Here is a 16,917-nt window from a genome sequence, read left to right as displayed (position 1 = left end):
TCCATCCAATTTATAAGTTTGATGGCCTTCTTACAATCTTAAATTGGACATAGTCAAAAAGCTTGTGTAACACAGCAGTGTTCATCATCATCATCATCATATTGAAAACCTTGTTTGAGAGATACACACCCCACTTTAAAAATAAATACCGAATCTTTTTTTTTTCTTTTTCTAACTTCCTGAAAGAAAACAAAAAGACTTCTGAAGAAATATGACTGTCTGGGCCCACCTGTAAGTGGTCTTGGTGAGTCTGGGCAATCATCCTGGGCCTTCCCTTTGCTGTTGTGAGATTGGAAATTCTACTTTTTGTGGCTGTTTGAATGTGCCTGAGAAGGTTCAGAGTCAAGGGGAAGATCCTTCCAACAGATGCAGAGGAGGACACAGGAGGCTAATCAAAACTGCAACCCTGTAGAGGCTATCAAGGGGCAGAGTGTAGGATAGAACACAGACCACTACACTGATTAAGGTACTTCCTGGCTTTACAAGAGTTACCATGATCTCAGATCATGCTGGTCTCTTCAGAGTTTCCTGCAGTTGTTAAAGAGAGGTCTGTCCACCTTTGCTATGCAGCATGAGTTGGGGCTGATGATAATATTACAGAGTACATAGAAACACAAGTGCTGAGTTATGGCAGCATGGCAATAAATAAATAGTTATATGAGCAGAAATCTTGTATATATGTGGTAGAAAACATTACCTGGCAGTACAGAAAGAAGAGCACAATAGAGGAAGCAGTTGGTGAGTCTTGTACTCAGGAGACAGTAGAAAAGATCAGACACTCATTTGTATGGTGACAGGATCCCATTTCAGTGTCTTTATCCTGCAATTAAGAGCCATGGTGATAGCACTTTTAAAGGAGAATAGTGGGATGTTAAACTTCGAATCTGTTTAGAGGGGAGACCCAGTATTTTTGAAATGAAAAGAGGTTCATTTGAGGTATAGTTCTCTTCTTTATTTCAAACCTTATTTTGATGATGGCCTTGAAATTTCCTTCAATATAAAGGTTTCACGTGAAATTCATTGGTATAAAATTTATACCTCTCAAAAAACTAGTAAAGCAGCATTTTCTTACCATATGTTTTTACAAGCAAAATGTTCTAGAAGTTTGTTTTTTCACCTTAACAACATACTAGTAAAGTCAGTACCCAGTAGTATTACACCACATCCTACCTCCCCTCCCAACAAAGGTCAGTGAACAGGGTTGGGAATTTCTTTTACATAGTGATTGATAAGCAAACTGCATAATCTAAATAATCTAAAATAAACTGACCAGAAGCGGCCCAAGAGTTAAAAAGTGTTGTTCTTTTATCTTAAGGATGGCTATATGCTTATAAATGATACTTTGAAATAGATTTTAAGTGGTTAGGCAGGAAGTAGGGTTTTTTGGAGAACAGGGTGACAACAATTGTTGTCAGACTTGGGAGTTTTAAAATTTAATACATTGATTTTGTTCAACATTTAGAAAGCATAAAAGGATAGTCAGTGAAAAGTCTTTTTTCCGTTTCTGCCCATCAGTTCCCATTCTCAAATTTTCTATACCATTCTACGTGTATGTGAATGTTGATAATATAAATTCCTAGAAATAGAATTAACAGATTATAGGGGTTATGCATTTGTAATGTTGGTAGGCATTGCCACTAGAATATAGGAAAGTTAATTTCCCTATGCCCTTTGCAGAGCCACATAATATCAAACTCTTTAATCTTTGCCAGCCTAATTACAGGGTTGGTTGTTGCTGTTTTTAAAGCTGGTTTAAATAAGCATTTCTCTAAGGTATTTGATGTTATCATCTCCTTAGGAGCCATTTATATTTGTTTTTATATGAGTTGATTGTTAATTGCTTTGCCTCATATTTTTACTCAACTCCAAGCCTCCTTGTATTTCCTTTTGTTTGGAGAAAATGGCCATTTTTTTAAGGGTAGGTCTGCTGGTAACTATCTTAGTTTTCTGAAAATGTCGTTATTTCCCTTTCTTTCATGATGGGTATTTTCACTAGATGTAGAATTCTGGGTTGGCAGTTCTTTCAACACATAAAAAAGTGTTAGGCCGCTTCCTTCTGGCCTCTATGGTTTCAAGTGAGAAGTCTGTTGTTCAAATCATTGTTCCCTGTAGGTAATGAGGGAATTTTCTGCCATTATTATTTAAAAAATTTTTTTAATTTCAAATTTTTCTCCTGGAATTCCGATAACATAAATGTTAGATCTTTTGTTTACTGTTCTACAGGTCTCCAAGGCTCTGTTCATTTTTTGTTTGTTTTTTTAATTTTCTCTGATGTTCTGGTTGGGTAATTTCTATTGGTCTGTCTCTGGTTCGCTAACAGTTTCCCTGTCATCCCCACTCTGATATTGAGCACATTTTATTTCAGTTATTGTATCATTGTATTTTTCAGTTCTAAAATTCCTTTTGATACTTTATATCTTCTTTTCTCCTGAGATTTTTAAACTTTTTTCATTTGTTTAAAGAACATTAATAATTGCTTGTGGAAGCATTTTTAAGATGGATTTTTAAAAATCCTTGTTAATTCCAACATGTGAGTCTTCTGGGTGTTGGCGTCTTTTGATTGTTTTTTCTTACTTAAGTTGTGATTTTCCTTGAAAATGGTTCTTGAAATTATTAGTGATTTTTTAAAAAATTTTGTCCTGGAAATTTAGGGTATTGTATGTTATGAAACTCTGGATTCTGTTTATGTTTTCTATTTTTAGCAGGCAGTCACCTTATATAGGTTTAGCATGTAGGTCCTGGCCTCCTTTTGTAGATTGTGGTTTCAATGATAATTCAATTTCCAGAGCCCTTGCAGTACTATTCTGGTTTCATTTGTATGCTACTGAAAAACTGGATGCTATTCAACACTGTAGTTTAATTCTCAAACCTTTTGCCATATTAGTTGTGGTCAGTTTAACTTGGGGGTCTCCTCCCCAGGACTTCATCTATAAATTTAAAGAATCTTTTTCTCTAGCTTCCTTCTCTGAAATCTGTGCCACCTGCTGGTGCAGTGAGGGGAGGTGAAGCCCAGGCTTCCCACTTTGTCTCTACTGACATCACTCTGGCAAGGGAAGGGGAACACTGCTTGAAGGGGAGGGTACTGGAAATCCAAATTCTCTACTTTGTCTCTGCTGATAGAGCCAAGAGGGAGTTGGTGAACTTTTTTTTTTTTAATTTTCCCCCTTAGTATTTGCTTACGGTAAAGCAGGTATTGGTGACAAATTTTTTGTCCTGCTAAACCATCTTTTTTCTATTTCTCTGTCTGGAGAGAGCAGGCCTTTCTTGGGGCTTTTACAAACCTGTGTCCATTGGCATTTCTGAGTTGCAGGCTTCTTCAGCGTGATGTCTAAGGTATATGGGAGACAGATTGAAAACCACCATGTCACCTTCAAATCCAGAGATCCCTGGCCACTCTGCCTTCTTTCTACCTTTCAGAGTCTTCTTATGTTTGTTTCTTTTTGTATTATGTCTAGGATTTCTACTTACACTTAGCAGGAGGATAGGAAAAGATGAATCTATTCCATCTTCACAATTTCTCCATTCCTTTCTTCATATTTTTAAAGTGTTGTAAAAAAATCTTCCCTTTTATGTCCAGAATCTACTCATCCTTAAATTACACCTAAAAACAAGTTTGTTCAGTGCTTACTAGCACATTGTAAGCATTCTACAGATACTACTCCACACTACTTTCTCCTGCCCCTATTTCAAATCCTAACATAGTCAGTTCTGCTATACTGCTTGTTTTGAAAGCATGCATTTATTCCATTCAGTTGATACATTAGAAGACAGTTTGAACATAACATCAGTTTCACCTTTGCCTATGCATGCTCTTGTCTACAAGAAATACTGAGTGCAGAAAACCATACGCAGTTGAACAGCTTTACAGGAATACACAAAAATTACACATACCCAGGGGAGTTCCCTGGTGGCCTGGTGTTAGGATTTGGCACTTTCACTGCCCCATGGCCCAGGTTCATTCCGTGGTTGGGGAACTGAGATCCTGCAAGCTGTACAACACGGCCCCCCCCAAAAAAATTTACACATACACACACCTCACACATCTACTAAGCTACCTCAGTTCATCACTTGTGTTATGAGCCACGCCTAAGTACAGTTTGTACTAAAACTTTCCATCTAATTTCATATTACCCCCCCTTGCACTAACTTTACAGTAACTCACAAGCTATAGCCCTACTGACATTCACTTCCACGAGCAAACCCATGATTTTCTCAAAGTGCTGTATTTAATTGTCATATTTATGTATTTCTTAACTATTTGACATGTGTGAAGGCTCTGTTGCTATTTCTTTTTTTTTTTTGCGGTACACGGATTTCTCACTGTTGTGGTGGCTTCTCCCGTTGCGGAGCACAGACTCCAGACGCGCAGGCCCAGCGGCCATGGCTCACAGGCCCAGCCGCTCCATGGCATGTGGGATCTTCCCGGACCGGGACATGAACCCGTGTCCCCTGCATCGGCAGGCGGACTCTCAACCACTGCGCCACCAGGGAAGCCCGCTGTTGCTATTTTTATTAGTTTCCTATCTTTTTTTTTTTAATGTGTCACTGATGAAGTTTTTGAGTTTTGTGCCCCTAACCCCATTTTTCCTATAAGCCATGTGGTTTTTATTGTAGTTTTTCATGGCACAATGATTTATAGAAATGCATATGTTGGGGGACTTCCCTGGCGGTCCAGTGGTTAAGACTTGCACTTCCAGTGCAGGGGGCGTGGGTTCGATCCCTGGTTGGGGAACTAAGATCCCACATGCCACGCAGCAGGGCCAAAAAATTAAAAAAAAAAAAAAAAAAGAAATGCATATGCTGTCTAACAGCAGAACTGACTGTGCTTCTCCAAACCTTTTCTACTTTACTCTTGTCCTTATTGACCATATTCACTAATAAATCCATATACAATTTACAGTCAGAGTTTCTAGAAAATTTATTACAACTCAATGTATGTTTTCAGATGCTCTTTGCTGTTAAATTCACACTTGTTGGTCTTATTTTCCAAATAGACAGTAAACTCTGTGAAGGCAGAAGTTTGCTATGGAACTTCCCCATTTATACTCTACAATTCTTTCTCTCCATGTCCTGGCATCATGTTAAATATATATCTGTGTACTCTTCACTTAAACATACTTGTTGATCTGAGAAGTATAAAATTTCAGATTCCCGATGTGCCTAAGTCATATTTTTAAATTTAGGTTAACACAAATTTTGACACTCAAGCTACATTCTGTTAGAACTAATATTGATATTGTCATGTCTCTATTTTTTTCTTCTTACTTTTCTGTTTTTAACTGCTCTTTCTCAGTCATTTTATCTTTTTTTTTCTGAGCAGATTCATAGGAAAAGGGGACATAAATTAAATTTCACTAAAAAATAATGTTGAGAAACATGAAAAGAGGGAGCCTTTCAACCTTAGAGCTTTCTAGGTTCTATTCCAAGGCATCCTCCCTAAAAACACAGTTTATTTTCCTTTTTTTTAAAATTAATTAATTTTTTTTGCGGTATGCGGGCCTCTCACCGTCATGGCCTCTCCCATCGCGGAGCACAGGCTCCGGACGCGCAGGCCCAGTGGCCGTGGCTCACAGGCCCAGCCGCTCCGTGGCATGTGGGATCTTCCCGGACCAGTGCACGAACCCGTGTCCCCTGCATCAGCAGGTGGACTCTCAACCACTGCGCCACCAGGGAAGCCCCTATTTTCCTTTCATAGTTCATATTGTCTAATACTTGGGCAGATTATATTACCCTAAAAAGAGTTATAAATCTTTTTTATGGTCTTCTATATTGTTGTGATATTTTGCTTCGCTCAAATGCTTACATGAGAAGTGAAGTGAAAACTAAATAATGGTTATTTGAAATATATTTAATACATTAGGTGGGGAGAATGGGCTTGCTTTTTTTTTTTGATAAAGTTAGATTGTTTATTTGAGATTTTTCTTGTTTCTTGAGGTGGTATTGTATTGCTATAAACTTCCCTCTTAGAACTGCTTTTGCTGCATCCCACAGACTTTGGATCATCCTGTTCTCGTCATTTGTCTCTAGGTATTTTTTGATTTCCACTTTGATTTCTTAAGTGATCTCTTGGTTATTTAGTAACATATTGTTTAGCCTCCACATGTTTGTGTTTTTTACATTTTTTCCCCTGTAATTTATTTCTAATCTCATAGAGTTGTGGTCGGAAAAGATGTTTGATATGATTTCAGTTTTCTTAAATTTACTGAGGCTTAATTTGTGACCCAAGATGTGATCTATACTGGAGAATGTTCCATGCACACTTGAGAAGAAAGTGTAATCTGCTATTTTTGGATGGAATGTCCTATAAATATCAATTAAATCTATCTGGTCTATTGTGTCATTTAAAGCTTATGCTTCTTATTAACTTCCTGTCTGGATGATCTGTCCATTGGTGTAAGTGAGGTGTTAAAGTCCCCCACTATTATTGTGTCACTCTCATTTTCCTCTTTTATAGCTGTTAGCATTTGCCTTATGGATTGAGGTGCTCCTGTGTTGGTGTATATATATTTATAATTATATCTTTTTCTTGGATTGATCCCTTGATCATTTTGTAGTGTCCTTCTTTATCTCTTACAACGTTATTTTAAGGTCTGTTTTATCTGTTATGAGTATTACTACTCCAGCTTTCTTCTGATTTCCATTTGCATGGAATATCGTTTTCCATCCCCTCACTTTCAGTCTGTATGAGTCCCTGGGTCTGAAATGGGTCTTTTTTTTTTTCCTGTGTTGTACAATATATCCTTGTATCTTATTTATTATTTTTTTTTTATACAGCACGTTCTTATTAGTCATCAATTTTATACACATCAGTGTATACATGTCAATCCCAATCGCCCAACTCATCACACCACCACCACCACCCTGCGGCTTTCTGCCCTTGGTGTCCATATGTTTACTCTCTACATCTGTGTCTCAATTTCTGCCCTGCAGACCGGTTCATCTGTACCATTTTTCTAGGTTCCACATATATGCGTTAATATACGATATTTGTTTTTCTCTTTCTGACTTACTTCACTCTGTATGACAGTCTCTAGATCCATCCACGCCTCAACAAATGACCCAATTTCATTCCTTTTTATGGCTGAGTAATATTCCATTGTCTATATGTACCACAACTTCTTTATCCATTCGTCTGTCGATGGGCATTTAGGTTGCTTCCATGACCTGGCTATTGTAAATAGTGCTGCAATGAACATTGGGGCGCATGTGTCTTTTTGAATTGTGGTTTTCTCTGAGTATATGCCCAGTAGCGGTCTTGCTGGATCATATGGTAATTCTATTTTTAGTTTTTTTTTTTTTTTTTTGTGGTACGCGGGCTTCTCACTGCTGTGGCCTCTCCCGTTCTGGAGCACAGGCTCCGGACGCGCAGGCTCAGCAGCCATGGCTCACGGGCCCAGCCGCTCCGCGGCATGTGGGATCTTCCCGGACTGGGGCACGAGCCCACGTCCCCTGCATCGGCAGGCGGACTCTCAATGACTGTGCACCAGGGAAGCCCTATTTTTAGTTTTTCAAGGAACCTCCATACTGTTCTCCATAGTGGCTGTATCAGTTTACATTCCCACCAGCAGTGCAAGAGGGTTCCCTTTCTCCACACCGTCTCCAGCATTTGATTGTAGATTTTCTGATGAAGCCCATTCTAACTGGTGTAAGGTGATAACCTCATTGTAGTTTCGGTTTGCATTTCTCTAATTAAATTAGTGATGTTGAGCAGCTTTTCTTGTGCTTCTTGGCCATCTGTATGTCTTCTTCGGAGAAATGTCTATTTAGGTCTTCTGACCCTTTTTGGATTGGGTTGTTTGTTTTTTTAATATTGAGCTGCATGGGCTGTTTATGTATTTTAGAGATTAATCGTTTGTCCGTTGATTCATTTGCAAATATTTTCTCCCATTCTGAGGGTTGTCTTTTTGTTTTGTTTATGGTTTCCTTTGCTGTGCAAAAGCTTTTAAGTTTCATTAGGTCCCATTTGTTTACTTTTGTTTTTATTTTCATTACTCTAGGAGGTGGATCAAAAAGATCTTGCTGTGATTTGTGTCAAAGAGTGTTCTTCCTATGTTTTCCTCTAAGAACTTTATAGTGTCCAGTCTTACATTTAGGTCTTTAATCCATTTGGAGCTTATTTTTGTGTATGGTGTTAGAGAGTGTTCTAATTTCATTCTTTTACATGTAGCTGTGCAGTTTTCCCAGCACCACTTGTTGAAGAGACTGTCTTTTCTCCATTGTATATCCTTACCTCCTTTGTCATAGATTAGTTGACCATAGGTGCATGGGTTTATCGTTGGGCTTTCCCTCTTGTTCCATTGATGTATGTTTCTGTTTTTGTGCCAGTACCATACTGTCTTGATTACTGTAGCTTTGTAGTATAGTCTCAAGTCAAGGAGTCTGAGTCCTCCAGCTCCGTTTTTTTCCCTCAAGACTGCTTTGGCTATTCAGGGTCTTTTGTGTCTCCATACAAATTGTAAGATTTTTTGTTATAGTTCCGTAAAAAATGCCATTGGTAATTTGATAGGGATTGCATTGAATCTGTAGATTGCTTTGGGTAGTAGAGTCATTTTCACAATATTGCTTCTTCCAATCCAAGAATATGGTATATCTCTCCATCTGTTGGTATCATCTTTAATTACTTTCCTCAGTGTCTTATAGTTTTCTGCATACAGGTCTTTTGTCTCCCTAGGTAGGTTTATTCCTAGGTATTTTATTCTTTTTGTTGCAGTGGTAAATGGGAGTGTTTCCTTAATTTCTCTTTCAGAGTTTTCATCATTAGTGTATAGGAATGAAAGATTTCTGTGCATTAATTTTGTATCCTGCAGCTTTACTAAATTCATTGATTAGCTCTAGTAGTTTTCTGGTGGCATCTTTAGGATTCTCTATGTATAGTATCATGTCACCTGCAAACAGTGACAGTTTTACTTCTTCTTTTCCAATTTGTATTCCTTTTATTTCTTTTTTGTCTCTGATTGCCATGGCCAGGACTTCCAAAACTATGTTGAATAATAGCAGTGAGAGTGGACATCCTTGTCTCGTTCCTGATCTTAGAGGAAATGCTTTCAGTTTTTCACCATTGAGAATGATGTTGGATGTGGGTTTGTCGTATATGGCCTTTATTATGTTGAGGTAGGTTCCCTCTGTGCCCACTTTTTGGAGTGTTTTTATTATAAATGGGTGTTGAATTTTGTCAAAAGCCTTTTCTGCATCTATTGAGATGATCATATGGTTTTTATTCTTCAATTTGGTAATATGTTGTATCAGATTGATTGATTTGCATATATTGAAGAATCCTTGCATCCCTGGGATAAATCCCACTTGATCATGGTGTATGATCCTTTTAATGTGCTGTTGAATTCTGTTTGCTAGGATTTTGTTGAGGAATTTTGCATCTATATTCATCAGTGATATTGGTCTGTAATTTTCTTTTTTTGTTAGTATCTTTGTCTGGTTTTGGTATCAGGGTGATGGTAGCCTTATAGAATGAGTTTGGAAGTGTTCCTTCCTCTGCAATTTTTTGGAAGAGTTTGAGAAAGATGGGTGTTAGCTCTTCTCTAAATGTTTGATAGAATTCACCTGTGAAGCCATCTGGTTCTGGACTTTTGTTTGTTGGAAGATTTTTTTTTTTTTTTAATCTTTTTTTTTTTTTTTTTTGCTGTACGCGAGCCTCTCACCGTTGTGGCCTCTCCCGTTGGCGGAGCACAGGCTCAGCGGCCATGGCTCACGGGCCCAGCCGCTCCGCGGGCATGTGGGATCTTCCCGGACCGGGGCACGAACCCGCGTCCCCCGCATCGGCAGGCGGACTCTCAACCACTGCGCCACCAGGGAAGCCCTGTTGGAAGATTTTTAATCACAGTTTCAATTTCATTACTTGTGATTAGTCTGTTCATATTTTCTGTTTCTTCCTGGTTCAGTCTTGGAAGGTTATACCTTTCTAAGAATTTGTCCATTTCTTCCAGGTTGTCCATTTTATTGGCATAGAGTTGCTTGTAGTAGTTTTTTAGGATGCTTTGTATTTCTGCAGTGTCTGTTGTAACTTCTCCTTTTTCATTTCTAATTTTTTTGATTTGAGTCCTCTCCTGCTTTTTCTTGAGTCTGGCTAATGGTTTATCAATTTTGTTTATCTTCTCAAAGTACCAGCTTTTAGTTTTATTGATCTTTGCTATGGTTTTCTTTGTTTCTATTTCAATTATTTCTGCTCTGATCTTAATGATTTCTTTCCTTCTGCTAACTTTGGGTTTTGTTTGTTCTTCTTTCTCTAGTTCCTTTAGGGGTAAGGTTAGATTATTTATTTGAGATTTTTCTTGTTTCTTGAGGTAGGCTTGTATAGCTATAAACTTCCCTCTTAGAACTGCTTTTGCTTCAGCCCATAGGTTTTGGATCGTCATGTTTTCATTGTCATTTGTTTCTAGGTATTTTTTTATTTCCTCTTTGATTTCTTCAGTGATCTCTTGGTTATTTAGTAGTGTTTAGCCTCCATGTGTTTGGTTTTTTTACGTTTTTTCCTCTGTAATTCATTTCTAATCTCATAGCGTTGTGGTCGGAAAAGATGCTTGATATGATTTCAATTTTCTTAAATTTACTGAGGCTTGATTTGTGACCCAAGATGTGATTGATCCTGGAGAATGTTCCATGCGCACTTGAGAAGAAAGTGTAATGTGCTGTTTTTGGATGGAATGTCCTATAAATATCAATTAAATCTGTCTGTTCTATTGTGTCATTTAAAGCTTGTGTTTCCTTATTAATTTTCTGTTTGGATAATCTGTGCATTGGTGTGAGGTGTTAAAGTCCCCCACTATTATTGTGTCACTGTCGATTTCCTCCTTTACAGCTGTTAGCGGTTGCCTTATATATTGAGGTGTTCCTATGTTGGGTGCATATATATTTATAACTGTTATATCTTCTTCTTGGATTGATCCCTTGATCGTTATGTAGTGTCCTTCCTTGTCTCTTGTAACATTCTTTATTTTAATGTCTATTTTATCTGATATGAGTATTGCTACTCCAGCTTTCTTTTGATTTACATTTGCATGGAATATCTTTTGCCATCCCCTCACTTTCACTTTGTATGTGTCCTTAGGTCCGAAGTGGGTCTCTTGTAGACAGCATATATATGAGTCTTGTTTTTGTATCCATTCAGCAAACCTGTGTCTTTTGTTTGGAGCATTTAATCCATTCACGTTTAAGGTAATCATCCATATGTATGTTCCTATGACCATTTTCTTAATTGTTTTGGGTTTGTTTTTGTAGGTCCTTTTCTTCTCTTGTGTTTCCCACTTAGAGAGAAGTTCCTTTGGCATTTGTTGTAGAGCTGGTTTGGTGGTACTGAATTCTCTTAGCTTTTGCTTGTCTGTAAAGCTTTTGATTTCTCCATCGAATCTGAGTGAGATCCTTAGCAGGTAGAGTAATCTTTGTTGTAGGTTCTTCCCTTTCATCACTTTAAGTATATCATGCCACTCCCTTATGGCTTGTAGAGTTTCTGCTGAGAAATCAGCTGTTAACCTTATGGCAGTTTCCTTGTGTGTTATTTGTCATTTTTCCCTTGCTGCTTTCAATAATTTTTCTGTGTCTTTAAGTTTTGCCAGTTTAATTACTGTGTGTCTCAGCGTGTTTCCCCTTGAGTTTATTCTGTATGGGACTCACTGCGCTTCCTGGACTTGGGTGGCTATTTCCTTTCCCATGTTAGGGAAGTTTTCGACTGTAATCTTTTCACATATTTTCTCTGGTCCTTTATCTCTCTCTTCTCCTTCTGGGACCCCTGTAATGCGAATGTTGGTGTGTTTAATGTTGTCCCAGAGGTCTCTTAAGCTGTCTTCATTTCTTTTCATTCTTTTTTCTTTATTCTGTTCCGTGGCAGTGAATTCCATCATTGTGTCTTCTAGGTCACTTATCCATTCTTCTGCCTCAGTTATTCTGCTGTTGATTCTTTCTAGTGTATTTTTCATTTCAGTTATTGTATTGTTCATCTCTGTTTGTTTGTTCTTTAATTCTTCTAGTGTTTGTTCTTTAATTCTTCTAGGTCTTTGTTAAACATTTCTTGCATCTTCTCGATCTTTGCCTCCATTCTTTTTCCAAGGTCCCAGATCATCTTCACTATCATATTTCTGAATTCTTTTTCTGGAAGTTTGCCTATCTCCATTTAGTTGTTTTTCTGCAGTTTTATCTTGTTCCTTCATCTGGTACATAGTCCTCTGCCTTTTCGTTTTGTCTGTCTTTCTGTGAATGTGGTTTTTGTTGCACAGGCTGCAGGACTCTGTAGTTCTTCTTCTCGGGCTTGCCTTTTAACGAAACCAACTTCAGTGTATTTCTCAGGAAAGAATCACAATGCAAAATAAATATAAATTGGAGCTGGTGAATAAAGCTTTGTGAATCATGGGGAAGAGCATTACTATGTTTTGTCAAGTAATTTTAACAGCTGTATTCTGTGCTTATGTGGAATATTTTTATTTTGTCTCCATATTATATGGCCTCAGATATTTGTATTTAGAGTTACTCATATGCATTATGAATTTATTTTCTTCCTTAGGTTTCTTTAAGTTTGATTCTCCCTCCCCTCGGGTTTTTAGTGTATGCAAGTAGGTTTTTCAGTTTGCATACCCATACTGCCTCACCATCAACAGTGGTTTTGGTATCAGATTAACAGTTGAACTCATGAGGCAAGATAGGCTTCACTCAGCACTAAGCTTATTTATCATTAAGAAAGGATATAGGCCAGGAAACAGCACAGCTTGAACAGCAGCGTCATATTAGAGATGTCATGAGTTCTAGGCAGAGCTTGCATATATCCTAGTCATCTCAGCTTAATAGGTTCGTGGTCCTGAGGAGCATGACTGGGTGACGAAGACTACCTAATAAGTTCATTGAAGCTATTACCTCTTGAGTTCCTTCAGCTTTTATACCTTGTTCCCATTCTCCAGTGCAGCAGCATCTCTTCGGTATCAGAGAAATAATCTTTACAGCGAACCACAGACCCTTGGGCAAGTACACAGTAACTCCAGCCAGATTCTTATTTATCTCTGTAACTCAGTACACTCCTATAAATTCTGAGTTAAGAGTTTCAATAGGGACTTCCCTGGTAGTGCAGTGGTTAGGAATCCTCCTGCCAATGCAGGGGAGGGACACTGGCTCGATCCCTGGTCTGAGAAGATCCCACACGCCGTGGAGCTTAGAACTAAGCCTGTGTGCCACAACTACTGATCCTGTGTGCCACAACTGCTGAAGCCTGCACGCCTAGAGCCTGTGCTCCGCAACAAGAGAAGCCACCACAATGAGAAGCCTGTGCACCACAATGAAGAGTTAGCCCCCACTCATCACAAGTAGAGAAGGCCCCAATGCAGTCATAAATAAGTAGTTTCAGGAATAATTTGGCCAACCAAGTGCCAAATCCTCGGGTGTTCTGAAGCTAACAGAAAGGTTACAAACCAGCTGTTAACCCTTTCAATTAAGGTCTGTAAACAGCCAACAGTCAGTCCAAAGATATTTTCTTTGTCCTCTTTGATTTTTTTTTAATTATGGAAAATACTAACATATACAAAAGTGATTGAAATTGTATAACAAATCACCTGTGTTCATTACCCATCTTTACCAGTTAATTTATGGCTAATCTCATGTTACCTGTCCTTGGACAGTTCTCCATTTCCTGTTTGAAGCAAATTTTAAGCATAACATTTTATTGATAAATATTTTACTATCTCTAAAAGGTGACTCTTTTGAAAAAAGTAACCGTACCATAATCATATGCAGACATATATACACATATGTTCCTAAATGTCAGAAATCCTTACAGTGTTCAAATTTCTAATTGTTTAGTTAATGTTAATTTTTTGATGTTCGAATTTGAATCCAAATCAGGTTCAAACATTTGGGTTGGTGTTGTAAATTTTTTTTGTTTTTAATAGATTATCCCACCATTTCTTTTTATGTTTCTTGAGATTGATTTGTTGAACAAGCTAGGTCATTTGTCCTGTAGTGTTTCTTTCCCATTATTGCACACACTGAATTTTACGGATTGCATCCTTCTGTTATGTAATGTGTTCCTCCTGTGCTTCTATTTCATATATCTTTGTAGTTAGATCTAGAAAATGGATCAGATATAGTTTTGATTTTTTAAAATTCTATTTGATGGGAACAAGAGTCACTTAGGACAGGTTGTCTCTGTGCTCTGCAGTGGCCATTGGTGGGCAGTGCCTCCTTAGGAGTTGTGAAATGGTGATATTCTAACTCTGTAATTCCTTATTTATTCTTGGAGTACTTTTGATAAAGAGCATCTTCCCTTCATCTTCTATTTGGTTAGCCAGTGGAACAGTTCATATATGATAAGAAGGATAAATGATTTTATTTACCTATATCATTATGAACTGATGGATTCTAATGTATTTTCTGTTCCACTGTATTGTAGTTATCCATATATCAATATTGTCCCAGCTTTAGCCTGAATTCACTTACTTCTTTTTTAATTAAGGCATAATGGACTTAAAATATCCTATTGATTTCAGGTATACAACAGTGATTTGATATTTTTATACATTACAAAATGATCACCATAATAAGTCTAGTTATTCTCTGTCACCATACAGAGATATTACAATATTATTGACTATATTCCCTGTGCTCTACACTACATCCTCATGACTTATTTTATAACTGGAAGTTTGTACCTCTTAATCCCATAAACCTATTTCCCCACCCCCTTAATCGCCTTCTCCTCTGGCAACCACTAGTTTCTTCACTGTATCTATGAATCTGTTTCTGTTTTGTTATGTTTGTTCATTTGTTTTGTTTTTTAGATTCCACATATAATTGAAATCACACAGTATTTGCCTTTTTCTGTCTGACTTATTTCACTTAGCATAATACCCTCTAGATCCATCCATGTTGTCACAAGGGGTAGGAGGTCCTTCCTTTTTATGGCTAAGTAATATTCCATTGCGCGTGCGCGTGCACATGTGTGTGTGTGTACACGCGCTACATCTTCTTTATCCATTCACATATCGATGGACGCTTAGGTTGCTTCCATATCTTGGCTATTGTAAATAATGCTGCAGTGAAGGTTGAGTTGCGTATATCTTTCAGAATTAGTGTTTTAGTTTTTTTTGGATAAATACCCAGAAATAGAATTGCTGGGTCATATGGCACTGCTATTTTAACTTCTTGAGGATCCTCCATGCTACTTCCCATACTGGCTATATCAATTTACATTCTCACAAACAGTGCACAAGGGGTCCCTTTTCTCCACATCCTCACCAATGCTTGTTATGTGTTGTCTTTTTGATAATAGCCATTCTGACAGGTGTGAGGTGCTATCTCATTGTTTTGATTTGCATTTCTCTGATGATTAGTGATGTTGAGCATCTTTTCATGTGCCTGTTGGCATCTGTATGTCTCCTTTGGGAAAATATCTATTCAGGTCCTCTGCCCATTTTTTAATCAGATTGTTGAATTCACTTCTTTAAGTCCACCGTGGTTGGAATTAGAATACTGTTAGGTGGGCAAAGCTCTGTCCAGTCTGTCATATCTTCCTCAATTTCCTGGTTAACCTCACTTATTTGTGTTAGTTTCCTCATCCTTAAAGCATTTGAGTTTTGGGACCCCTTTTAAAATTAAACTTCCTTAACCCAAAATAAAATTTAAATTTGAAATTACTTTTTGTAGAGACCCCCAAAACATATTTATTAATCATTGGCAAATGACTACCACTACCCCCTGTTGTAAGTCTGCTGTTCAGCCAAAGCTAAATTTCTTAATCATTAGAGGAATACTCAGGCATTGAATAAGCCCATGCCAGTGGAATCGTGTTTCTTATCTTTCCACATTCATGCATAGTATTTTTTCTATTACTTCTCTCCTACAGTTGTACTTCCAATATTGATAATAAGAGAAAAAGTTGAAAACTACAAAAAGATTAGAATCTGGAATTCTTGAGTGTTATTTCTGTGCCTTTAAAAAAGTATGTTATTTATATGATTCCTAAAATTAACTTAGTTTAATGTTTTAGATTTACCTATTACTTTTCCAGAATTCTTTAGATATAAATATAACTCTGACCCTTGAGTCTGGAGATCTGGATTCTAATCTTGAGTCTTAACTCCTTTCCTGTACCCCTCAGGTCAAATAGCTGAATGAGCTAAGTGTTAAATACTGGACTTTGAGAATCTGCAAAAAAATCTAAACTTCCACTTACAAAGTTTGTCTAAAAAGTGTTCACCAAACCATTTTGCTTTTTATTAAAGCTAGGAAAGAAGAAAAGAAAAGGCATAAGTCCTCCTCCTCCTCCTCATCATCATCCAGTGACTCAGATAGTTCAAGCGATTCTCAGTCCTCTTCTGATTCTTCTGATTCTGAAAGTGCTTCTGAAGAGAAATCAAAAAAAAGAAAGAAGAAACATAGGAAAAATTCTCGTAAACACAAGAAAGAAAAGAAGAAGCGAAAGAAAAGCAAGAAAAGGTCTTAATTTACTTTTACAGTACTGACTTTGTATTCTAATTCCCTTCTGTTTATATATAAATCTATTGGGATTTTGGATCAATTATATGGAACATGAAAATAGTGAGAAATGTTTCATAGCATGAAGTATAAGACCATTTTGATATTCTACAGTGTATAGATTAAATTTGGGAACATTCATTTTAATTTTCAACAAAACCATTCAGTTCATTTTGTCTGAATTCAATGACCTTTTGGTTATATAGGTTTGTATTTTATGGGAGGAATATAAGATTAGTGAGAATTATAGGAAACCAATGACTGTTTTCTTATTTTCTGTAGCAGTCTCTCGCTTTTTTGTTCTTTTTTTTTCCTCCTATGATAGCATAGGGTAGAAAGCAGATAATGTCAGCGTATTTCTTTTCTTTCCTGTTTTGTCTGAAATAATCTATGGTTGTACTAAAACTCATCTTTATAAACCTGTTGCCTCTAAAGCAGTTTCTTTATATTTTC

General features: G+C 37.3%; 1 protein-coding gene across 4 annotated transcripts in view; it reads left to right on the top strand.

Moving 5' to 3' along the window:
• The window catches only part of PPIG (peptidylprolyl isomerase G), a 41,479-nt gene that overhangs the window by 19,483 nt on the left and 5,079 nt on the right, over window positions 1-16,917 (top strand). For all 4 annotated transcript variants that reach the window (XM_032636718.1, XM_032636722.1, XM_032636720.1 and 1 more), the window contains exon 10: window positions 16,212-16,425. In XM_032636718.1, the coding sequence (XP_032492609.1) occupies window positions 16,212-16,425 (214 nt within the window). The remainder of the gene's footprint in view (window positions 1-16,211; window positions 16,426-16,917) is intronic.

The sequence above is a fragment of the Phocoena sinus genome, chromosome 7 (assembly GCF_008692025.1).
Source record: "Phocoena sinus isolate mPhoSin1 chromosome 7, mPhoSin1.pri, whole genome shotgun sequence".
Taxonomy (NCBI): domain Eukaryota; kingdom Metazoa; phylum Chordata; class Mammalia; order Artiodactyla; family Phocoenidae; genus Phocoena; species Phocoena sinus.
The sequence above is the reverse complement of the archived record's forward strand: the minus strand, read 5'-3'. Positions and strand labels throughout refer to the sequence as shown.